Source organism: Colletotrichum fructicola, assembly GCF_000319635.2.
Source record: "Colletotrichum fructicola Nara gc5 chromosome Unknown KSG_Nara_v1_contig07, whole genome shotgun sequence".
Lineage (NCBI taxonomy): Eukaryota > Fungi > Ascomycota > Sordariomycetes > Glomerellales > Glomerellaceae > Colletotrichum > Colletotrichum fructicola.
This window is the reverse complement of record NW_027094057.1, coordinates 4,278,121-4,302,482: the sequence shown is the minus strand read 5'-3', so window position 1 is coordinate 4,302,482 and position 24,362 is coordinate 4,278,121. Positions and strand designations below refer to the sequence as shown.

The 24,362-nt window shown below is 54.2% G+C and overlaps 8 protein-coding genes across 8 annotated transcripts; 3 read left to right on the top strand and 5 right to left on the bottom strand.

The window, feature by feature from the left end:
- Positions 1-4,368: 4,368 nt before the first annotated feature.
- Positions 4,369-5,578, top strand: xdhA-0 (putative D-xylulose reductase A; the record flags this gene model as incomplete). Its single annotated transcript, XM_032036481.1, has 2 exons — positions 4,369-4,392; positions 4,454-5,578. The coding sequence occupies 2 exons, from the start codon at positions 4,369-4,371 to the stop codon at positions 5,576-5,578; spliced, it is 1,149 nt and encodes a 382-aa protein (XP_031884479.1).
- A 1,250-nt stretch (positions 5,579-6,828) lies between these two features.
- Positions 6,829-7,885, top strand: CGGC5_v012940 (uncharacterized protein; the record flags this gene model as incomplete). Its single annotated transcript, XM_032036484.1, has 2 exons — positions 6,829-7,062; positions 7,118-7,885. The coding sequence occupies 2 exons, from the start codon at positions 6,829-6,831 to the stop codon at positions 7,883-7,885; spliced, it is 1,002 nt and encodes a 333-aa protein (XP_031884422.1).
- Positions 7,886-7,989: 104 nt separating this feature from the next.
- man9 (Beta-mannosidase B) lies at positions 7,990-10,663 on the bottom strand (the record flags this gene model as incomplete). Its single annotated transcript, XM_032036485.1, has 2 exons — positions 7,990-10,032; positions 10,085-10,663. 2 exons carry the CDS (start codon positions 10,661-10,663, stop codon positions 7,990-7,992), a joined length of 2,622 nt encoding a protein of 873 aa, XP_031884421.1.
- A 1,785-nt stretch (positions 10,664-12,448) lies between these two features.
- On the bottom strand, positions 12,449-13,662 carry ypt4 (GTP-binding protein ypt4; the record flags this gene model as incomplete). Its single annotated transcript, XM_032036486.1, has 4 exons — positions 12,449-13,183; positions 13,250-13,379; positions 13,467-13,531; positions 13,600-13,662. The coding sequence occupies 4 exons, from the start codon at positions 13,660-13,662 to the stop codon at positions 12,449-12,451; spliced, it is 993 nt and encodes a 330-aa protein (XP_031884626.1).
- Positions 13,663-14,668: 1,006 nt separating this feature from the next.
- On the top strand, positions 14,669-15,610 carry scu (3-hydroxyacyl-CoA dehydrogenase type-2; the record flags this gene model as incomplete). Its single annotated transcript, XM_032036487.1, has 3 exons — positions 14,669-14,706; positions 14,808-15,063; positions 15,116-15,610. The coding sequence occupies 3 exons, from the start codon at positions 14,669-14,671 to the stop codon at positions 15,608-15,610; spliced, it is 789 nt and encodes a 262-aa protein (XP_031884420.1).
- A 376-nt stretch (positions 15,611-15,986) lies between these two features.
- On the bottom strand, positions 15,987-17,144 carry CGGC5_v012936 (uncharacterized protein; the record flags this gene model as incomplete). Its single annotated transcript, XM_032036488.1, has 3 exons — positions 15,987-16,412; positions 16,515-16,983; positions 17,065-17,144. The coding sequence occupies 3 exons, from the start codon at positions 17,142-17,144 to the stop codon at positions 15,987-15,989; spliced, it is 975 nt and encodes a 324-aa protein (XP_031884426.1).
- Positions 17,145-17,995: 851 nt separating this feature from the next.
- CGGC5_v012935 (uncharacterized protein) lies at positions 17,996-19,474 on the bottom strand (the record flags this gene model as incomplete). The annotated part of the gene is made up of 3 exons (XM_032036489.1): positions 17,996-18,466; positions 18,568-19,054; positions 19,125-19,474. The coding sequence occupies 3 exons, from the start codon at positions 19,472-19,474 to the stop codon at positions 17,996-17,998; spliced, it is 1,308 nt and encodes a 435-aa protein (XP_031884425.1).
- Positions 19,475-20,138: 664 nt separating this feature from the next.
- Positions 20,139-21,694, bottom strand: CGGC5_v012934 (uncharacterized protein; the record flags this gene model as incomplete). Its single annotated transcript, XM_066152775.1, has 4 exons — positions 20,139-20,582; positions 20,663-20,927; positions 21,003-21,128; positions 21,294-21,694. The coding sequence occupies 4 exons, from the start codon at positions 21,692-21,694 to the stop codon at positions 20,139-20,141; spliced, it is 1,236 nt and encodes a 411-aa protein (XP_066008058.1).
- Between the last annotated feature and the right edge of the window lie 2,668 nt (positions 21,695-24,362).

The following is a 24,362-nucleotide window of genomic DNA, read 5'->3' as shown; positions in this document are numbered from 1 at the left end:
TAGAAGATTTGACAAATCCTGATGTAAGCGGGATCGGAGTAAGCATTTTTCTTGTTTTGACCACCTGAGAGATGATACTAACTCTGAAAAAGGTTGTTGTCGGGTTCGTGGTCACAGGGTGGCTTTTGGATCTACTGTTGATTGTCTACTACGTTTTCGGGCATGATCCTGAGCTTGATCCGTTTCGGAAACCCAATCAACGAGGACGAAAAGCTGAACATGCGAATCAAGTTGATATCGCATTCTTGACGAGGCTACGAATAATCCTTTCCTATCTTGGTCTCGGCTTCTCCTGGCTACAAGACCACCAAAAGGGTGGCAAAGTTGAGACGGCTTTCAATAAGGTCAGATACCTGTGTGACTTTCTGTGGACTGTGGAAATGCATAGTTCCAACAGATCTACGTCCTAATAGTTGATTGACGACTTACTCCATGTAGTGTGTTCTGCTCATGAGCGATATACAGATTGCCACAGGATTCTCCATTCTGATAAGTGCCTTTTACGGTTTTTCTCATTACTTATCCGCATATCATTGGACGATAATTACTTATGTAGGGTAAGTTGACACGCGGTAAATAAGCTATTAAATCCACACCTTATAGCATTCATATCTAACCACAAATCATCAGATGGTTTTCAACGGTCACCCACCTGGCCGCCCTCTCTTGTCTGCGGAACTTCTACATCAACCATATGACTAAATGTATATGGCGTTTGATATTGATGTCTAGTATCATTGCTATGCTCATTGCAGCTTTGGCTATTGGCGCTCCTGCTAGAGTACCGGAATTATTGGGCTATCAACCTACGCATTATATTCCAGAGACAAGAGAGTGGCAACCTATAACACGAGTTCTGTATATAGTTTGTCTCTGGGATCCATCTTTTGATGGCCATTCATTAGAAGGGTTATGGTTTGTGGCTTTTGAAATTGCGTTTTCTGTCTGGTTCCTTGTTTTCGGCTTCGTTACTCGGATTTTGAAGCTGAAAAGAGGACTTTTCAGCTGCTTCATCGTATCGCGGAAGAAGTCCCGTGAAACTCTGGCTAAACTAGCTGAAGGAAGGGACTTCTTGCTATGTCGCTTACTGGGTCGCAAAGTCTATACTTTGACAATTGCGAAACCTCTTATCGCAATCAGAATTTTTGGGCGCTTGTATGTGGAGCTCTTCACCTCCTTGCTAGCCGAGGTATGTACAGGGCCGTCTGAGTTGCATCCATTCTGGTGTTCTTGTGATGGTCATTAATTAGAACAGATATTTTGGATATCTGTCACAGCCACGTGGGGTTTGACGAGACTTCTGGACGTTCGTAAGAATTCGCCACGCGAGGAAAACACTTGGGGGTTTGGTCAGGTTGCCGCGGTGGTCTTGCTCATCAGCCCCCTTTTCGTATTGTTGGAGAATATTCCTTGTCTTTGTGAGTCAAACCCTTCCATTTCTCATCTCAGGATTCCCCAGCATCCAGTATTGTGACACATAGTGCTGTATAAAGCACGTTGTAGTAGTTTACATCGATAGAGCTAATACGCGGGCGTCAATCCGTAGACCGTTCAATTCGTGGCATCGAACTTCGTAAACGTCATACGTTTCCCCCCTTACACATACATGGCGACGTGAACCATATTGATGTCTTACTCGACCCCGCTCTTTGTTGGTCATTCTCGACAACTCGCCTTGTCACGATTATACACGCCTTTTTCAACATAACATCCGTTGCCGTTTTATTCATCATCTCTTCGGAGCGATTGATTTTAGTATATGAATATATTGGTATTGGTATGTTAGGTGCGTATTATTTGGTGTATCAGCCTTTGGTTCCGGTTGGGATATTGCTCTTAGGCCTTGAGCTTGAGGGTTGGGGGTCATTTAGAGTCAAGGGACAAGCTCTTTTCTTCCCCGGTCTTCTGCTGTCCTCCGGCATGGTCGGAGTGTCCACTTGGTGCTTGCTCCGGATGATAATTTGGTGGAATCCTGTGTATTGGGATGGCGTGAGTTGGGCACTTCTTGGATCCCTGATATCATGCTACGGTGGGTATGTAGGGGTACACGTCTTCGCGAATGGCATCGGCCTGCCGTACCGCAGAGAAAGGAGGCATGAAGAGCTGGCTATGGATGATTTGGCAACTGGCCCCCGAATGTAACAGCTCCAAATGAAGTTGCGGCCACTACGTTTCATTGTACAGACGAAGTCTCCAAATGGTTTAATTAACGGTGTGCCCGAGCTAATACGCTACATGAAAAGACACGACAAAAGCCAAATGAGGTGAACTACAATGGAAATTTTGATGCGTCATGCCTCCAAACGAATAGAAAAGAGAAGACCGACGATGAGAGCAGGGCATGTGGGCAGCTGTTCCCATGCAAGCTGGCGATTAGTTCAAATCGCCTTTTCATCAACAGACCACTGCAGGCCCATGTGGAATGGCATGACAGTGGCGTGCCAGGACAATTTAGGTAACTGCAGAGCATTTATTTAGCAGTGGACTTTGAGGGGTCGGTTCCCCGGATCGACAGGTTCCCCTGCAGGCGTCCCAAGGCGGCTGCTTTCTTTGCGGGAGAGGGTTCCGAAAGCCAAGTCACTGTTCGGGTAGGACAGGAACATAAATATGGCAGCGGTCCCCTTTGAACTGCGGATTCAAGAGTTGGAGTATGCATGTCATCGGCATCGATACAGCTTTCAATTATTGGGAGAAAGCACCTTCGAATCGTCCCCAACAGCGAGTTCCCGAGCACACCACACCACCAGTCCAAACACGAATCCTACGATAGTTTGAGCCGATGCTAGCCCCTCTACTTCTCCCATGTCACCATGGCCGATTCACAAGAGACACGAACAACATGGATCATTAGAAGGAAGGCAACATGATTTGAAGCACAAAAGAGGACAGCTGGTCTGGGGCCTCAACAGAAAAATAGGGGTTATGGAGCCAGCTAAGACGAACACGAGGGAGCAGCAAAAGTTTGCTGTAACACATGACGGCTTGGTCGGTCTCAAACAACGTGACAGTTGGAGATGAGGTCGACCGAGAAAAGACAGCAGCAGGAGGTGAGAAATGAGCGGTAAGTGGAAAAGCATGGGAGAATTGGCAGCATGACCCAAGGCATTTTTCATCCATGGATGGCTCAAGTGGTGTCCCCCACTGTCACTGCACAGGCGGTGCAGTGGAGGGCCCCGGATCTGTGAGCAACCCACGGCTCACCCCACTGGAACCCAGCTCCCGGATTCAATTGGGAGCTTCCCATTGGGGCGGGTAAAGTGCTGGATAAATAGAGGCAGGACGCTAAAGCCGGGCCAGTGCCGTTGCGCACCTATCCTGTCGGGCCCGGGGTGGCACCTTCCCACCTTCTAGGTCGGTACCCACGTACCTTCCCAGCAGTGGCAGTGGTGCCCCTCCTTCCCTATGACGCGCCCCTCCAAAAAGTTCACGAGACAAGCAACAACGTGGGAGAGAGAAGGAGCTCCCTGGCAGCTTCTTTCCTTCTTTCCAGGTACTGTTGCCAGTTGTGGTGGCATCCGCACCTGCCTCCCCCGCCACCCCGCCGCGGCGATAGCTCCTTCCCTCCTCCAAGCCGGCGGAAAGCACGATGCGACAGGCAAGTGCAAGAGTCGAGACCGGGCGACCGCCGCTTAGCATGGCAGAGTTTGGGAAAGAGGCAGGGAGGAAGGTCCGGCGCATGGATAATGTCGTCGATGCAAATTGGAGTATCCCGCTTCTTTTTCTGCCAGACGCGCCTCAATGAGCGAGCAATGAGGGGCACAGCTCGCGGCAGCTGCTGTCACTCACTCACCTCAACACTATCAGCAGCACAAGTCAAGCCAACACCGATACGACACCGACGCCAACGACGGGACACCACCACGCCGGCTGCCGACCGACCGACATCCAATATTGTACCAATTTTTGTTGTTTTCCACTCCCTTTTCCCGCCAGATCCCATCCCATCCATCCCGGCGACCAAGCTGCTACGTACGCCCCTCGTCTCCATCTCCATCTCCAGCAGATTCCCCATTTCTATTCCAGTCCATCGTCCACTCCGCCATCCCCTCCAAGCTCCCCGTCCAATCCCAGTCAGCAGGCGTCGCGAAGCGGGCCAGGGCCGGTGTCATAGCTATTTAATCCATTGCGCGCCGGGCAACCATCTGGACAGCTGTGCCTTGCTCCTCGCTTCTCTCCTTTCATCCCTCGACATTCGTCTTCCGTGTCTCCTCTCTGTGCTTCCCTTACGATACCCCTCCCGTTCTTCGGATGGTGACCTTTGCGACGGACTGTCTAATCAGCTTCTCCCCTCGGTGAAACGACACCCGACCGCTCCAAAACCACAAACTCAGATCCCCAACGACAACTCCTCCCCGCACAACCGTCACAATGGCCGGCACCGAAGGCAAGAGCGTGAGTTCCCCCTTGGCGACAGCCTCAACTTTCAAGACCACACAGGAACTGACCATTCCAGAACCTTTCCTTCATCCTCAACAAGCCCCACGACGTCGAGTTCGCCGAGCGCCCCGTCCCCAAGCTCTCCGACCCCCACGATGTCCTTGTCGCCGTCAACTACACCGGTATCTGCGGCTCCGACGTCCACTACTGGGAGCACGGTGCCATTGGCCACTTTGTCGTCAAGGACCCCATGGTCCTCGGCCACGAGTCCGCCGGTACCGTCGTCCAGGTTGGTGACGCCGTGAAGACCCTCAAGGCTGGCGACCGCATCGCCCTCGAGCCCGGCTACCCCTGCCGCCGCTGCGAGAACTGCCTCGCTGGCCGCTACAACCTGTGCCCCGAGATGCGCTTCGCCGCTACCCCGCCTTACCACGGCACCCTGACTGGTTTCTGGACCGCTCCCTCCGACTTCTGCTTCAAGCTCCCCGATAATGTCTCCCTGCAGGAGGGCGCTCTCATTGAGCCCCTCGCTGTCGCCGTTCACATTACCAAGCAGGCCGACATCAGCCCCGGCGCCAGCGTTGTCGTGATGGGTGCTGGACCCGTCGGTCTGCTCTGCGCTGCCGTCGCAAAGGCATTCGGTGCCACCAAGGTCGTCAGTGTCGACATTGTCCAGTCCAAGCTGGACTTCGCCAAGGACTTCGCTTCCACCCACACCTACCTCTCCCAGCGCGTCTCCGCCGAGGAGAACGCCAAGGCTTTGATCAAGCAGTGTGATCTCGGTGCTGGCGCTGACGTCGTCATCGACGCTAGCGGTGCTGAGCCCTCCATCCAGACCTCTCTGCACGTTGTCAAGATGGGCGGCAACTACGTCCAGGGCGGTATGGGCAAGGCCGACATCACCTTCCCCATCATGGCCTTGTGCTTGAAGGAGGTCACCGCCCGTGGCAGCTTCCGCTACGGCCCTGGCGACTACAAGCTTGCCATTGACCTTGTCGCCAATGGCAGCGTCAACGTCAAGAAGCTCATCACCGGAATTGTCAGCTTCAAGCAGGCCGAGGAGGCTTTCAAGAAGGTCAAGGAGGGCGAGGTCATCAAGATCCTCATCGCCGGCCCCAACGAGAAGGTCGAGACCGAGCTCAGCACATCTGTCGATCCCAAGAAGGCCGCCGCGAGCGGTGGACAGGGCGGATGCTGCTGAAGATGATATGAAACAAAAGTAATGGCGGAGTCGGCGTGCGGAAGACGAAAAGTGGGCGTATGGGCGGTTGGCGATCTATTTCACGGCGCATGCAGCATGTTGGGTCTGACTGAGGGGCACGTAACTGGCATATATGATTCAAATGACGATTTGTTCTACTATCCCACCCTGTCCACAACGGCAATGCCAACGCTCATCATGAACCAGATTGGTCACTCAGCGCCTACAGTCGGGCGTGGTACGACAATCTACGCCCGGGAGAGCTAGCGTCGGCTAATGAAACGCGCAGCACCAAAGATTCTCGGCCGGCAAGCAGGCATGCCAGGTTGCAAGACTTGAACGAGGCTGTCGATACCACAGCCCATGTCGACTCTAGATAACGGATACTGACAGACCACTTGCAACGGCGAAGCGACACTGGGTACTCACTATCTCGAGCCCCATTTCCCCATACCAGCTAGTACCCAAAAGACTCAAAAGAAACGAGAAACTGCGCAAGACTCCGCACTCCCGTTCAGCTGAAGACGCCACACCAGACTAACGGCCACAAGCATCAACTCCAGCTCCCGAACCGGCCTAGCTCGGCGCCCCGGGTCCCACTCATTCCGCCCTCTGCCCCCGATCCCCGCGGAATATGTCTGATATTTCCCAACATGGTCGGCTCTGGCTGCCGTCTAAGACACGAACATCGCGAGTCACAGCACAACATCGCTCTCGCGGACGACTCATCGGCGGGGCACCATCCAGCGCGTGCATGTGCAATGAGAAGACCTACCGGCACCGCAGCCCTGCCAAGACGAACCATGTCAAGCCACGCAGAAGCTGAACAACCCCTCCCCTGGCCGTTTCTAGCGCTTCAGCCCACAGTTGGGCATTCTCCTTGACGAGCACCACAAAACAAGCCTCTGTCTGCCTGTAGATCTGAGAGCCTCGCGCGGAGGTTAACTCTTTGCAAGCGGCTAAGGAAGGACCCTGCAGGAGCGCCATCAGGCACCCCAGAGAACACGAGCGATAACGGACAGCTTCATTGGGCGTCGACAGATGAGATGGCGTCCCCTCCCTTGACTCGTCTCAAGCCTTCATTCCTCCAAGATCCTCAGCCCATCTCAGCCCATAAGTATGCTCAAACCGCCCAGTCATGGCGTACTCGCATCTCTTGACCTCAACTCCTCCACTTTAGATCGTGATTTCGCAGGCCCTCATCGAGCCGTGTCATCAACCTTCAGACATACACCGCAGCCGCCATCGTGATGGAAAGCACCCAACAGCCTCACCCGCAGCCGCAGGCTCAAGCGGCACCGCAGCAGCATCATGTACCACAGCAGCATCACGTCTCGTCCTCTGACACAGCCATCATCACGACCCCGGTATGGCTGACCGTCATCCGCGGGTTCCAGTTCTTCTTTGCAATCATCATCCTCGGCCTCGCAGCAGCCATCATCCACTGGGTCTACATGGACGAACTCGGTCTTGCAGTAGCAATCGTACGTCCTCATCCCCCACTTACACACCCCCACTCAACTAACACAAACCCCCAAGTCTCTCTTCACGTGGATCATCGTCGTCTACTCCCTCTTCACAGAAAAGATCCCCGGCCTCCGCAAGGCGTACCAGATCTACGCCGTCCTCGCCCTGGACCTCTTCCTCTGCATCCTCTGGCTGAGCACCATGGGCGCCGCCGCCGCCCGCCGGAGCACCTTCGTCGTCCCCGTCAACGCGTCCTGCTCCTCGGACGGCTCCGCCGTCAACTCGGGCGTCTGCACCGTCGTCAAGCGCTACATCATCATGGGCAACGGCGCCCTGGCCATGCTCTCCGCCATTGCGGGTCTCTCCGCGCTTGAGCTCATCCTCTTCCTGGTCACCTTCATCTGGACGCTCGTCACGTTCCTCAAGTGGCGCAAGACGAATGCTCCGGCTGCCGCGGCGGGTGCTAGCCAGGGCGAGATCCAGATGGAGACGAAGCAGCCTCTGTACTCCCAGTCGACGTACACCCAGGTCCCGCAGCAGCAACAGCAAGTCCCTCAGCAGCAGCAGCAGCAGTATTACCCTCCTCAACAACAACAGCAATACCAGCAGCCTCCTCAGCAGTACCAGCAGCAGCCGCAGCAGCCGTACCAGGAGATGCCGGCTCAGGGGTACGAGCAGCAGCAGCACCACCAGCAGCCGCAGCAGCCGCAGCAGCCGCAGCAGTACCAGCAGTACCAGCAGCAACCTCCGTATAACCCCTCTCCCGTCTCGGCGCCGGGGTCCCCGCCGCCCCAGGGGCAGAACTACCCCTATCCTCCCCAGCCTCAGGAGCTGCGCTAGACTCACCATGTGCCAAAACCAAAAGAATGATGTGATGGATTATGTTGTGTAGGACGGAGTGGATATTTATACCTTTTTAATCAATGATACCTCAACTCTATCTCTCAATTAAGCATGCCCAGATACCGTGTCTCAATCTTGGTCCCCTCGCCCGCGCCCGTGACCGCAATCCCAACCACCTCGCCGGGTACAATGTCCACCAGGTTATCCCCAAACACCACCGCGTCGTCCTCGCACTCCAACGCCACGCCCTTGACGGGCACCTCGGCGCTGACCTTGACCACGCCCTCGTCAACCACCGCCTTAAGCTCCTTCGGCTTCTGCAGGTGGAGGTACTTGAGCGGCTCGGGCCAGTTCACGTACCGCGCGACCTGCTTCCCGCCCTGGACGAGGTACGCCGCAACAACCGTCCTGGCCTCGTCGCCCTTCTGCCGCGCGGGGACCTTGAACGCCGCGATCTCGGTCGACCTGTTCTCCGGCAGGACGATGCCCCCCGCGACGATCTCCGAGTACGTCTCCTCGCCCGTCTCGACGTCCCACGCCTTGACCAGGCAGTCCACCGTCAGATCCGCCAGCTGCAGATTCGACCCCCAGATCTCAATCTGGTGCGTCACCTCGACGTCGACGCGCGTGTACTTGTCCCTTGCGTGGCGGTGCTCGCGGCGCGTGATGCCCACGGACAGCGGCGCCATCTCGCGCTTGACGGTGAAGTAGGCGTGCTTCGGGCGGAGGTAGTAGTCGCAGATGGCCCACGAGGTGACGGGCCAGCAGTCGTTGATCTGCCAGACGAGGGCGCCGCCGCAGTACTCGCGCCCGGGGCCCTTCCACTGGCGCTTCCACAGGCGGTAAGCGGAGGCGAGGCACTCGGCCTGCATCAGCTGCGTGCAGTAGACGAAGTGCTCGAGCGGGTCCGGGGCGTAGCGGAAGTTCTCGACGAGGTACAAGGCGATGCGCCGCTCGTGGCCGTCGGCCTTGTTGTGGAAGTCGATCGTGGAGGACTGCGGGTAGCGGTCTGGGTCGTCGCGGCCGCGCGGGAGGAAGGCGTCGATGGTCTTGACGGAGGGGAAGGCCTCCATGCCGAACTCGGACACGAAGCGGCCGACGAGCTTGTCGAAGTTTTGGTACTTTTCCTGGGTGCCGTGCCAGACGTTCCACTGGTGTAGGTCGCCGGCCGTCGGGTCGCGCGTGTTGTCGCCGGACCAGGGGGAGCCGAAGTGGTAGTAGACATCCGGGATGAGGTCCTTGCAGGCGTCGACGAGGATCTTTTCGTAGATGTAGCGCGCGGGGAAGTCGGTCTTGAGCCAGTTGTCGGGGTCCTTGTCGGCGAGGTCGTAGGTGAGGTTCTCGCTCTCGGCGTACTGGTAGTCCTCGTTGTTGCCGGCCCAGATGACGATGGAGGGGTGGTGGCGGAGCATCTTGACGTTCTCGCGGGCCTCGCGGTCGATGGACTTCAGGAGGGCCGGCCAGGTGGGGTAGTTGCCGCAGCCAAACATGAAGTCCTGCCAGACGAGGATGCCGAGCTCGTCGCAGGCGTCGTAAAAGGCCTGCTCCTCGTAGATGCCGCCGCCCCACACGCGGACCATGAGCTGGTTGCCGTCGGCGAGGAGGCGGACCCAGTCGCGGTAGCGGGCTGCGGAGATGCGGGGGATGAAGTTGTCGGCGGGGATCCAGTCGCTGCCGCCGCAGAAGATTGGGGTGTTGTTGACCTGGAAGAAGAAGGAGGTGCCGGGCTGCTCCTTGACGGGGCGCTGGACGAGCTCGACCTTGCGGATGCCCATCTTCTTGGAGAGCGAGTCGACTTCGGCGGCGGAGGAGAGGAGGGTCGCGGTGACAGTGTAGAGGGGCTGCGCGCCGTAGCGGACGGGGTACCACAGCGCCGGGTCTTGGATGTGGAAGGTGGCGGCGACGTCGGCGTCGGGCTGGGCGTCGACGGTCTCGGAGGCGACGGGCTTGTCGTTGAGGGAGACATCGAAGCGGACCTTGGATGCCTTGCCCTCTTTGGTTGCATGGGCGACGACTTTGGCGGACTTGAGAGACGGGTCGACGGTTGTCTCGAAGTAGAGGTCGGAGAGGCGGGAGGCGTACACTTCGAGATTGATGGGCCGCCAGGGGCCGCATGTCAGGAGCGTCGGGCCCCAGTCCCAGCCCTGGGTTGGTGTTAGTGAGGATCTCATGAGGGAGAGGTAGAATGAGGCGTACCCAGTGATATTGAGCTTTGCGGACCGCCAGCCGCGAGTTGTCGCCGTTCCAACAGCCCCATTTGTGGTCGGGATACTTCTCCACAAGCTTCCATCCCCGGAGGTAGGCGCTGTCAAAGGTGATTTCAAGTTCATTCTCACCACCGTCCTTCTTCAGCACGGCTGTGACGTCGACGCGCTCGGGGGTGAACATGTTGTCCGACTCGAGGATGGTCTCGCCGTTCAGCACGACGGTGGCAAAGGTATCCAGACCGTCAAAGGCCAGCACGGCCTTGGCACCCTCTGGGACGGCGTCCGGGGAGGCGAAGGTGGTCCGGTACAGCCATTGGGCCTCGCCGATCCACTGGACGTCGAGCTCGTTCTTGCCGATGAAGGGGTCGGGGATGACGCCGTGGTGGATGAGGTCGAGGTGGACGTTTGTAGGGAACTGGCTGACGGGGAGCAGTTTGGCGTCTTGCTTGTCGGCCTGCTTGAAGTGCCAGTTCTTGTCGATGGGCGTCACGCTCCGGGGGGCTGCCATTGTGCTTTGGGACGTGTTAGCTGCGCTGGAGCGGTGTGGCAGGCTCGCGTGGAGGCGCATTGTGAAAGAATTAGGAATGGTAGAATGCCAATTGAGGGTATAAAAGAGCTGCCACTCACGAGGTAGATGCTGGGCGGTGGACTGCTTAAGAGGACGGCGGATGACGAGACGATGTCGGATGGATGCGCACCGAGCGTCGTGCCCCGTGGAGGATGGCGGGGTCGCTGGGGGAAGCTGGGAACGACGACGGCCGGGGGGTGGTCTTCCAGGGGTGAGGGGCAGGTCCCGATTGCTCAATGAGATGAGAGAAGACAAAGTGCCACTTGAACAAACACTCGCAACAATAGTCTGAGGTGTGATGAACTGAGGACGACGTCAATATCGAGTCTGCAAACTATGAGAGTAACTCAGACACGAAGTAACCTGCTCGTCTGAAAGTGAAGCACCGGCCGGAGGAGACGCCATCTTCATATACTCCCGCAAACACGGTCTCTCCACCTCGTCAGTTCACTTCCAAGACCACCCGCCGGCCGAGGCGCCCAGGATGTAGGATCACCATTGCATTCAATTTCAGGGATCAGGACGTGTTTCTCAGTCTGAACGACGGGACGACACCCGCCGAGATGCATCTCCCTGGCCCTGTTCCCCCACACCGTCCCGTCCATGGCGAAGGTAGACTCGCCAAGCGGAGAATGAGGGACGCCTCTTTTCTCCAAAAATTGAGGCGTGGGAGTGTTACATCCCTTGGGTTGAGGTGCGCCTGGGGACTGCATTCACGAGCAAGCCATGAAGACCGCGGGCACAACAACTGGTGACCTTTTGCGCAACGTACGTAACCCGACTTCGTAATGTTCAAGGTCTGCCTTCTCACAAACTATCTTGGCTCTGAAATCCAACACGAATTGAAGGAAATGCGGCATCTCATCCAATTCGACAACCACCGCGCTGGATCCAACATCTCACCATCGGGAATATAAATCACCACCGAACAGTGGAGAAAGTCGTCCATTACCCCAAAAGCCATCCCCAACTCCATCCCCAAACCCCTGCTCACCTTGGTGGGGTCCCATCACGGAGGGAGGCCTTCCGTTTTCCTGTTCGGGGCATGGGCTCCATTAAACTCTCCGACGTGATCGCATGCCTTTCAGCGTCCCTGAAGTTGCAGCCTCATAACAACTAACACCGAGGCTTTCCTCCTGCCATCCGCTTTCTCAGAACTCAAATCATTGGAGATGCGTGCTTCCTTGGTTCGTGGTACCACTCTGCACCTCGCCGTTTCAGTTGTCTGGTTTTATGGATATCTTCTTCCGTCACAACCACTGGCGCAAAGGCATTCCCGCCGCGAGGGATTGGCGGACATGAAGATTGGCATCACCTTCGTCATCGGTCCTGGAGGCCGAGACTCCGTCTGTTTACATGTTCGGCCTGATTACTGATGCAAAGGAAGTCGTTCACAAGACTCATACGTAAGTTGAATCACCATCTGGTTCAGTCATGCCACCGACCTCGTCTACGGGTGAATGTGTGTCATTATTGTATGTAGCTGTAAACAGGTGTATGTGTGCGGCCGGCCCCGACATGGGAACGAGGTATCTATCCCGAAACGCCAGCTCAACTCGGTTCATGAAGCGAAATCCGCCGCCATCTCCAGTCGTCAGGTATATCAGATCCCAGCAACATCTCGTCGTTCGAGCCCCGTCATCACGGCCCGGCAGAAAGTAGCAACACAATCTTCCAGAAACTCCTCGCAAACTCCAAAGCCCACCAAAGAAAAACATATCCATACGAGGTCTGCTGTTCCCCCCTCCATCAGAAAGCGCCGGGCGTGTTTGCAGTCGACCGGCATTAGCAGCACTTCCCGCCTCCGCGTCGGTTGGAAAGCGTAAAGACCTCTTCCCACTCCCGCAGCCCCCAGTTCGCGCCGCTGCGGGTGTTCCGCCTGCCTCTCCGTCTCCGCACGGTGCCGGCATCGTCGAGCGTCGCGCCGGTCATGGAACTCTTGATACTCGCCCCGTCGCTGGCGCCCGCGTTCCAGCCCCCGCCGTAGCCGTCGCCGTACTGGATGCCGCTCATCGGATCGTCCGGATCAATGTCGCCCAGCTCGATCTTGGTCAGAATCATGCGCGCCAGCCTCGCAAAGATCTCGTCCACGTTCTCGCCGTTGAATGCGCTCGCCTCCATCACCACGGGGATCCCGACCTTGCTCGCCCACTGGTTCGCATCCGAGTTGCTGACCTCGCGGCCCTCGGGGGCTTCCGACGCTTTTTGCTGCGTGCCGAGCGTCGGTAGGCTGGTGCCGGCGGAGCCGTTTGTGAAGTAGGACATGGAGCCGACGCTGCTCGGCGTTGGCGGGGGCAGGCTCGTGTCGATGAGGGGGTCAGAGGCGAGATCGAGCTTGTTGCCGACAAGCAGACACGACAGATTCGGCGACGCTAGGGCGCGGGCATCGTTGAGGAAGGGCTGCAGTCCGCGGAAGCTGGTGTGGGATGTTACGTCGTAGACGAGGATAGCGCCGGCGGCGCCTCGATAGTATGATCGCGAGACGGAGCGGAATCGTTCGGTGCCGGCAGTGTCCCAGAGCTGTCGCCGCCGTCGTTAGCTTTCCTTCTCTCGCTGTTCTGATGTCAAAAGTTGCGTCGCGCGTACCTGCAGCTTTATGCGTTTTCGCCGGGATCCGGTGCCGACCTTGATGATCTTGCTCGCGAACTCGACACCGATAGTCTGGGACGATAAGACCCGCCATTCGTTCTTAACAAAGCGGTGCAGCAGGCAGGATCTGTATGCGCAAAGACAACGTCAGCCATGTCTCGACTCCGGTATGATTTATCGCAGGTGCTCGCGCAGTGTCCTGAGCGTCACTCACTTTCCTGTCCCGCTAGGTCCCAAGAGGATGATCTTGGCGAGGTAATCGTACATGCTCCCCAGCTCCTGCACATCCCGTCAGCATATTTGGTCCCTTTTTTCGGCATCTGATCGGAGTGTCGGAATGCCCTGACCTGCTGGCCAGCGGTGCCATCGCTTTCCTCGCTGGCGGCGCTGGAGCGACGCGGTCTCGTCATAGTGGCGGTGCGGAATGTTGTGTTGCGGTGATCGGATCGGAAAAGTCGGGCAACGGACGGCGCTGCGATAAGGACGGATCGTGGGCGTTTGTTGGTAAGCAACAGCGAAAAACGAGCAAGGAATCGCGACTGCAGAAAAAGAAAAGACTCGAGCAAAAAAACAAAAATCGTAAGGCGGCGGCCTCTGGCTGGGCGCGACGTTGAGGTCGCAGCGAGCAGTTTGGACCTGCGTTTCGTATCGTGTCGGGCAAGGGAGACGGACTGATTGAGGTGATTGATGTACAGTGCTGGTTGATGCAGCAAAGAGGGAGAAGGTCACTGCAGCGTAAGGTAAGGTAAGGTAGGTATTCTTGGAAGCAAGCCCCCCAGCAAGGGCGATGAGCAACACAATGACGGAAGACGCACCAGGCGACCAAGCAGAGCAGCGCAAAGCACATGGACCAGGACCCAGAACCCGGAACCCAGGACCCAGGACCTTCAACGGTGCTTGAACTCGTCCTGTGACATGGGATGGCCGCCAAACCACGCACTTTCCGTCCTTCACAGGCTCAGAGCAGCACCGCACTGCAACAGCACCACCTGGACCGCCTGCTGAGTCCACTGAGTGTGGTCCACGTCGATACGCGGGAGGCTCGAGCGCCGGGCCTTTTTTTTTTCTTCCCTCTTTTGTTACAGTATTATGAAGGTGGGTGGGCAGCCACACGCGTGGCTCCGATAAGGCACCCTCTCAGGTACGTACCGTCTTATCAGTGGGACGGAAAGAACAGGCGGGTACGAATACGTACCGCAATGGGCAGTCATTCATCACTCACACAGCGCCTGAGCAGGGGCCACAGCTCACCGCGGTCGCACACCGAGGCCCCGTACCGAGGCTTGACATCACCGGACTACCGAGCTTCAGGGGACCGGCTGTAAGCTCACGCCTCCCGCATCAACGACGAGCATCATCTACTCCTAATTTATGCGACGAAACACGTTTAACTTTCTGTAAAAACATTTGAGCATCATGAAGATTGACGGCCGTACTTTTATCATTTCAGGCGGGTAAGCAAGGCGTCCCTGTTATGCTCATTGAAACCGTGGTGTCCCTGATCACATGCCAAACACCAATGTCATCAACTCTGCTGACTTGCATCCGATAACAGAGCCTCTGGCTTAGGTCAGGCCTGTGTGGAGGAAATATGCAGAAGCGGCGGCAACGTCTCCATCTTGGACATGAATGAGGACCTGGGCAACGAGCTGGTCGCCAAGCTGGGCTCTTCCGCCAAGTTCTTTGTCTGCGATGTCCTCGACACCAAGAGCATCGAGGCCGCTGTCCAAGGCACCGCCGACTGGGTGAAGCAAACCGGCAAGCCAGTTGGCGGCGTCATCCCGGCCGCTGGCGTAGGAAACCCGGCAACGGTAAGCCAGCTGTCTTTGCTTGAGCCATGCCCCCATCGCTAACTCCGCCCAGATCCTCGACCGCGACGGCAACCCCTTCAGCCTCGACCAGTGGGACTTTGTCCTCAACATCAACCTCCGCGGGACCATCGACCTCACCCGCCAGGCTCTCGCCCTCATGGCTAAGAACGAGCCCTCCACGCCGGACGGTGAGCGGGGTGTTGTCATCATGGTCGCCTCGTCCGCCGCCTTTGACGGGCAGAAGGGCCAGGTTGCCTACGCAGCCAGCAAGGGTGCCGTCACTGCCATGACCCTCCCCATGACGAGAGATCTCGCCCGCTTCGGTATCCGTGTCGTGACAATCGCCCCGAGTCTGTTCGAGTCCCGTATGACTGCCGTTATGGGCAAGAAGGTCCGCGCCAGTCTGGAAAAGGCCATGGAGTTCCCCGTCAGAGCTGGCAAGCCCGAGGAGTTCGCGGCGCTGGCGAAGCATGCTATTGAGAATGTGATGCTCAACGGCACGGTGCTGCGGCTAGACGGAGGTATGAGGATGCCGAGTAAGATGTAAGAGGGTTAGCAGTGTAAAAGAACAGTTTTGCTATCCGGGCGGATAACTATTATATGAGGTCTGATAGTTTATTTCACATTAGCAATTTTATCGTCCCTATTGTAACTGTCATCGCTATTATCGCAGTCGTCTCTATTACTGTCCCTCTTATCGTTTACGCCTACTTCCCGCCCGGAAAGCAAAACTCTGAAGGAAAGAACTCGGGTAGTATTCCACAGACCTTGAAACGTTCGAATCAACAGGCAGATTGAGGAGGAACGCAACCTGTGACTCACTGTTCCATTGCCAAACTAGTACACACGTTTCTCTGTTGCTATTCCCAACACCAAATGTCTCGTTCCAGGCCCCTCTCCATACTGGTATCTCTTGGCACCGTTCAAAAGCCAACATCCTCGGAAATGGTGGGCCAAAGCACCCAGCTCTCCTCCCGGACACTGTCAAGATTACCAGAAATGCCCTTGACGGGTGTGAAGCGGTGCGCTTGAGTGCCACTTGAGTCCAGGAAGTAAATGCTCTCAAGACTCGGACAAATTCGGAAGAGCTCATCGGAATGCTCTCCCTGGTCCTCTTTCAATGCGTGTTCGTCTTGAATGTCTTCCCAAGCCTCCAAGTAATGATTGGCATGGCATAGGCGTCTAGGCAAAATGCAGCCAGGTTCGTCGTCCTCATCGTCGTGTAAGAACTCGCAGAACCCTTGCTTAAGCGCTTGAATGTCGCTTACGAGGGACTCGGGGGGGTCGATCAGGTCCGTAAGTGCCAGAAGTGTGAGTCCTCGAAATCGCTTCAAGATTGGGAAAAACTCCTGTGGTTCTCTATATCAGCTTAAGAACGAATGAATGACTGGAATGTGGGAAAACAACCACGACAACAAAAGAAAACAAAGGAGTGGAATTGGGAAGTTTACCGAGAGCTTTAGATTATAATCAATAGTTCCGCCGAGGATCAGCTTGGTGACTTCCGGGAAGAAACTGTAGATTTCAGAAACGTCTTCGAGTACCCAGCCTTCCTTTTGGAGGCTGATGGCCCTCAGCTTAAGCGACGATGGGGCTTCGGACATGCCGAACACGGTAGACAGAGAGACTTCGTATCTCAGGTTGAGATGGAGCGAATCTAGTCCGGTGAAGACTTCTGGGAGAAACAGAATGGATGACCGGGATGAGCTGGAACGGTATTGCACTTTCTTGATAGCCGGCAGCACGACGCCCTGCTCGAGAAGCTGACGTTGCAGAGAGATGCCAAATTTATAGTCATGGGTCAGGCTGAGGCACAGGTCGCTGACATTGGGCATGTAGCTCAGGAGTTTCGCGAGGCCAGCAGACGTTTCTGGCACCCATCCACGACGGATTTCGGCGTAGAGGCGGATTTCGAGGCGCCTGGATGGCGTCAGCGCTATTCCACCGGTTTGCCGTTCTCATGATGCAGAGCAAGCGCTGTGGGGGGTTTCCGAAACTTACTGAACGACATGAAGAAGTCGGTCGTTATTGATATCCAGGATTTTGGACAGCAGATTGGGGTATGAAGTGTGAAGCTGCATGGTCGTAAAGATGAGTGGGACGCACAACTCGCGTCGGGCCTTGGTGACGAGAGAAAGCTGAATGACATCGCGTTTCTATTGGAGCGTGTGTTCTCCGGTTTTGACGCAGTGATTGATGATCTCAAGCACGAGCTCTCTCGGGAGAGTGACCAGGTAGGTCTTCGGAGGAATGGCAAGAGATCGGTCTGATTCTCCAATACAGGCGCTGCCGATGCCTATCCCGGGCGACTCTTTGTCGACGTCCATCGGGATCGCGGACGGCTCAGGCATGGAGAGAGATTTACTGCGCAAGCGATCGGTTTTCGGGTGTTAGAGGGTTGGGTGTGTCAAAAAGGAAAACTCCTGGAGAACGGGAAGGAGTGATTTGGTTTGGGTGGGAAATATTATGCGAAAGGGAAAGTGAGGTAGGTTCGTTTATTCAAGGTGAGAAGGTGCGAGAGCCTGCGAGCCCGTGCAGTTGGAGTTTTGGAAGGAAGGCACCTGCCTTGAGATTGCCCCTTCGCTCTTTCTCGATCAGAACAACATCATTCTTCGTGTCAAAGACCGAGACCCCTTCAAGAGAGGGAAAAAAACAAAGAAAAGCCATGGGAGAAAAAAATTCTACACGCGGAGCCGACTGTAGCGGCGTGATATCAATTAAGATAGCAATAAGATATCGGACATACTACAAAGTCAGCAGTTCAGAAAAGATCTCAAACGTCAAACAGAGAAGCTTCTCACTTCCATGAAAGAGCGAAAATTCAAATCTCGGAGCATGTTGGAAGCCACTGTGCTAGCAGCTGCTATTCGATTGATAAAGTATGATGCACGCTTTGCGTTGCTACACTTCGTATCCCAGGATCATCTCTGTCTTAGCAAGCATCTTCCGCTGCCCACTCTTTGGAAATCCCAGGCCAGTCTACAGCCTCCTTATACTGGAAGCTGACGAGTCTGCCAGTATTGTCTCTCACAGGCCTGTACCGAGTGCCCTGAGCCCATGTGATCTGGAAGTACAAAACTCCGAGATTCGGGCATTCTCGAAAGATGCCCCTCACGTTCTCTTTCTGGTCCTCTGCCAAAGGGTGATCTACTCGGGCCAAATCAAGGGCTTCACCATAATGCCCCCCAGTGAGGGAGCATTCCAAGCAACCACAAACACCCTCACTCTCGTCGTCCTCCGCACAAACAAGATCCATGTCGTCGGTCAGGTAACAATTTGGACATGGGCAGCCTTCTCGAACTTCCCGCATGGACTCTCTCAGATCATCCTCGTCAATAGAAATGAGGTCAGTCAGGGCTAAAAACCTGAGATTTCGAAACTTTTTGATCGTCGGGATCGACTCCTATTGTTAACTGCGGTCAGCTAGAACATACTAGATCTTTGATACGATAAGATAAAAGGAATGGAGAAGGCAAAGCATAAAGAGGGAGTGACTGTTAATACCGAGATCATGACATCGCCAACTTCTCCTCCGATGATCAACTTTGTAATGTTTGGAAACAGCTCGTGAATCTGATCGAAAGTCTCGGAGAACCACATTTCACTCTGGAGGCTAAGGGTGTGTAGCTTCAGGCTAGGTGCGGTAGTAGACAGGCCAGGTACTTCCTCCGGAGTAGCAACCATTCCAAGATCAAGATGAAGGGCACGAAGTCCCGTGAAAACTGCCGGAATGAAGCTGACCGAAAACAATGAATCCCACATAGAATCCGGCATGTTGTATTTGAACTTCTTGACGGCCGGAATGATGATGCGCTGCCATAGAAGTTCGTCGCGGACGGCAGTTGCCAACGATTCTGTTCTATATCGCAGGGCCAGGTTCAGGTCTTTGAGATTCGGTATGTGGCCTAAAAGTGCTGCTAGACGAGGAGGCAGGCTCGGTTCCCACGGAGGAGTAGCATTTCCTGAGGCGCTTGAAACTATACTCAGATGTCTAATGGAAATCAGCGCTGTCCAACTGATGGTGCAAATTTTGATGGACTCGTGAAGTGCCAATAACCTACTGAACGATTTCAAGGATGCGGCTGTTCTCGAGAACTTGAATATGGCCAAGAAGTTCGACATGGGTGGTGCTCAGCTTCAAGGTCCTGAAGAGTATCGGAACGCACATCTCGCGAAGGCTCTTGTCCACAAGAGAAAGCTGTGAAATGGTGATGGTTCTGTTCACTGTGATAATGTTTCTGAGCGTCCGTGGAGGTACGCAGAGCTTGATGATTTCGAGGATGAGCTCTCGTGGGAGAGTGACGAGGTAGGTCTTGGCCGGGGTAGGAACGGCTTGAGGCAGATTTGGTCCTCTGGCCACAGCGCCACTTTCAGCAGCGCCTGCGGTGGGAGACTTCGCCTCGGCAGCCATCACGATCGTGGCCGAGCAGGGGTGCGGATGGAGGCGCTCTGTTGCGCAGCCGGTTGTCGTTTGGCAGGTGGTTGGGATGGAACGGGCAAATTCTTCTCTTGATTTTCAGGCGTATGGGAAGTGGAAGTAGGTAGGGTTTGGTCAAATTCAGGCAGACTTTGCGGCAGAGGTGAAGTGAGCTTCCATGTCAAAGGGGAAAGAACGTCGTGGGGACCCACCCTTGCAGTTGCAACAAAGCCCTCCATTTCAGAGGCAGGCGCGTCCCTCGAGCTTGCTCCTGTCTCGGCCGATCACTGGGAGAGCAACATTCATTGCAATCCTAGCTTCAACCTAAGACTCCCGGACGTGAATTATACAGAAAATCCAACAGCGTTCCTAGCATTATTCAAGAACAGGTGCGTTCGTTAGATGTGTGCGAGTTTGCTTACGGGAGCTGTCTAACTAGACTACAGTTTGGTACTTCCTTAACAGAGGCCGCCTACTGACCTTACTGTCGCCATACAATTCATTATTGGTGCAGTCGTCGTCGCCGCCGTCGTCGTCGTCGTCGCCGCCGCTATTATCACCGCCGTCGCTGTTACTATCGTCGCCCTCTGAATTTTGAATTCCATGCCCCTTCTTTTCCTGCCGAGTGTCGATGACCACACATAATCCACCACTGTCTTCAATAGTAGAAGTCTGTGAAGATCTGAGGCCAATCCTCATACTCATTGATGGTGACAGTGTCAACGTTGACCTTGTCATCTTTGATAGGACGGTAGCAAGTAGAGTAGTCATCGTTGCGGAGCTGGAAGTACACCGTCTCAAGTCTAGGACACTCCACGAAGAGACTGGTTGCATTCTCCACTTGGTCCTCTTCCATAGACATGAAGAGATTATGCTGAGCCATCTCGTGAGATCTCTCGTAGTTCTCGTCATTGTAGTGGCATTCGTCACAACTACAGTTAGTGTCGATGTTACAGGGGTCGTCACCGAGACAACAGTCGCAAACGCAGTCGCCCTCTTCGTCGAGCAAGTTCGTCATCACATCTTCAATGGTGAAGTCGAAGATATCAGTGAGCCCAAGAATCTCAAGCTTCTTAAATCGCTCGAATACCGGTAATACGGTCTGAATTTGCTTTGTCAGTTGCTGTGCAGTTCGAAGACGAAGCGAAGAACTTACAGAGAACTTGAACTTCTGAATCTGACCCCCAATATCAGCTTGGTAACACCTGGAAAGAGGTCGTAAATCTCGTCGAAGTCTTTCGCTTGCCAACCAAACTTGCAGAGGCTAAGGGTGTGCAGGTTGAGCTTGGAGGCAATGGTAGACAATCCAGGGATCGTCTTTGGAGACTTGCCCATCGTCACAGTGAGGTGGAGGGCATTCAGTCCAGTAAAGACAGTAGGAATGAAATGCGTCGTGCTCTCTGCGAAGTGATCGAACTTGGTGACGCTGGGGACGGTAATGCGTTGCCTGAAGTCTCAGCGCGAGGCAGGACAGAAATAATTCTCAGATGACTGTTTCAGATTATTAGAATCACCCAAATACCAGACACTGTAGACGCTGCAGCCAGTGTCCAGCGAAACGCCCGGGGCGAAAATCCAGAGGCTGCTGCCGCTGCCGCCGCCCTTGCTCCGGGCCGGCGACTCCCTTCCTGTTGCCCGCGCCCACCCTCTATCTTCGCGATACGTCGATCAACGGTCGAAGAGGCACGGCGGGGGTATGCACGAATCCGCGCTCGGGAGTGTTTTCCCGTGGAGTCTACGGATATCGCTCCGGGCCATTCGAGACATGTTGAAGGGAGCAATAGACGAGTGGAAGGAGAGGCTTGAGACTCACTGGATGGCTCTGAGGACGTCACTGCCTTCAATGCCTCGAACAAGACGAGAGAAACGGTGGTGGTTAGTGCGCATCTGCACAATGGTGAAGAGGGTTGGAATGCACATCATCCGAAGGCTCTTGTTGACGGCAGAAAGCTGGGCGACATCTTGTTTGAGGTCAGGCCTGTAGGTTGGGATGCAGAGTTGAACGATCTCGAGAATGAGCTCTCTTGGCAGAGTAGCGAAACCTGTGAATTTCTCGATCACAGTGCCACCTCTGTCGTCGTCTTCTGTCGTCGTCGTCCTCTGTTGTCGTCCTCTGTCGCCGCCTCTGTCGCTGCCTCTGTCGTTGCTGCTGGCATCGTCTGCGCTGGGAGAATCCATCGTGATGACCGTCGGAGTAGTGGGGGATCCAGCCATGTTGAGGGAGAGTCGCGGCGCGATTGGTCGGTGTTTTTGATAGGTGCTCTCAAACGAGCGAATCTGGTCTAATTTTCAATCGGTCGGAAGATGGAAGAGGTGTTTAGTCAAATGAGGTGGGTGTTGTCGTGCCCCCAGCATGGTAAATTCAGCTGTTTGTCAAGGTGAAAGAAAAGCCTGAGGCTCCACTGGTGCAGTTGCAACAAAAAGCCTTTTAGAAGCAGGCACGATGGTGTTTGGTGCTTTCCATGTCTCGATCATTCTACTGGAGAAATATTTACTGCAACTCAGAACGTTCAAAGACGCTTGCTGATATGGCGAAGGTCGGAGGCTTTATCAAAGGTTATTTCCAGCGCCATGAAATAATCGCGCATAGCCGAGCTATCGTAGACTGCCTTTCTTGCGCATTTCCTTCGTTTGGAAGATCCACTCAAATGCCTCAATCGCCTATCCTTCGCAATGAGAACATTCTCATCATCCATATTACCAATCGTTTGACCGAGTTTGACTGTGTTAGCTGTGGATCTGAATCTGTTTCAATCTCGTCAAGACCTCTGGTTACTTGATGACAATGACAAATTTGCCTAGGCAGTGCATATAGCCTAGGATCAAACAAGATGGTGGCAACATCAGGGGTTCTTAAGACTCAGACACAGCTGATACAATTCTAATTGTTGAAGTGTGCGTTAATGGACGAAATTTAGACACATATGACGAGTCGAATGGAAGCCTAATAGAACCGCAGTAATCCCATTTAATGATATAAAAGATTTGAAAGATTGCTAGTGAATTAAAAAAGCGCTTACACCGCGAGGAAATCTAGGTATTCTGGGGAACAACTGTAAACCGGATAACCGGCACCTTTTCAGGAGTTTGAGGATTCTAAGTCGAAGCATAACGTCTAGGATTTTACGTCTTATATCAAAATGTATAAGGTTAGTTAGGAGATTATTAGTTAGCTAGGTTTCGTATTCATTATTTGGTTTAAAAAGTTCTTTTAAGAGACTTATTAATAAGGTCTCCTAAATAGATTTTGGTATTGGATCGCTAAATTGAGATGGATATTTTAAGATCAATGTGTTTTCAACTGTGATCGCGGAGACAGAAGAGTCCTAAACACTGCTATGTTGTCAAAAATAGGTACATCATTCCCATCAGACTTGACCTGAGGCGAAAGGAGAAGCATTTGACGAAACTAAGGCGCTGTTTGGGCCGGAGGAAGAAGCGACATATGCATAAGACTTGTTCAACATGATTGATGAGCTTTTTGAGAACGGGAACATTCCAATTCGTGGCAAGTGTGCTATCACCCGTTGCTAAAATGCTCTGGAAGGGCAAGGCCACATACCAAGCCCTTGGCAGAGAAAACCGTTCGGCCATGCCGTATGCAGCAAAAGTACGGTCAGATCAGTTTGGGAAGTGCGTAGTTCGCGTTAGGAAATTAAATCAGCAGTCACTGTTGAGTAGACATATGTGATCTCATTTGCCCTAGCATATTCGTTTTGAGACCCTTAACTAAAGCCTGCGCCTGGCTGTAATGCTCTCCCTAACTTCGGGCGTCCAGCGGCTGGGCGGACATGCAAGGAGCAGGCGGGCCGCCCCGGCCCTGAGACCGACTCGTCAAGACGCAGCTCCACATCTGTCTTTCTTGAGAGGCACCTTACCATAAACGGGGAAAGAATTGCATAGACCGTCACTGGTGACGTGGTTGTCTTTTCTGTTTCTTTGGGGATAAGCTGCCGGAAGGTCCGCCCCGTAAAATCTGATTCACAAGTTAGATTTTATATGAGATGCCAAGTTGAGACACGCGGGGAAACGACGGCGAGACTCTCAGCCTCAGGCTGACGGATTTCTGATTGTAAGATGTGTCTCTGTAGGATGATCACCCAAGACCACTCCGAGGAGGTTGATGCCTGGGATTCCAGCTCGATGGGTAGGTTTCTCAAAGTGTTCGTGGCTCGATAAGCGTATTTGTGTCCCAGTAAACATTCCTCTACATTTAAGTCTTCGTATACATCCAAGCTGTGTTGCTTACTGCTTTCAGATATAGCGAGTATAGATCAGCGGCAAAGGAGTAATCTTACACATATAGTGCTTACAACCCTAGCCTCTTGAATATCATTCGCCATGATGTAGATTGCCTAGCTGTGACACATTTTCCGAAACTGTGAAGGATATTCTAATCAACTGAGGTACACCAAATACACGTACACCGGTTCTGTTCCCCTTCTTCAAATAGCCACATAGAAACCAGTATTAGGTACCGTGATTATGTACCATGCAGGCCACAACTACGAAGGATTCGTACACAGTTCCCCTTGATTTCATTGGCAGTTCAAAGCGCAATTCAGACGCTGATCTGCCAAAATGGTGGAACAATGTGCTCAGACGAGAAGCAGAAACTTCCTGGATATCCTTGGTCCTTGAGATGGTAGCCCTTGCTGCCGATGTAGTCGTTTGTGTAAGAGTCACCTGCTGCTTTACTGATTTCGAAGAATGCATAGCAACATCTCGAAAAGCCTGATCCCATTTGGAAGTAGAGGCATCCTATGATTGTCTGCCAAGCAGAGATCGTGGTTCTCAAATAGTGGGGAAGAAGTAAACCACCTAGAACGTGTAGATTTACGTTGGCTCCATTTGACTATAAATGCCAGCCAGTTTCCCTTCA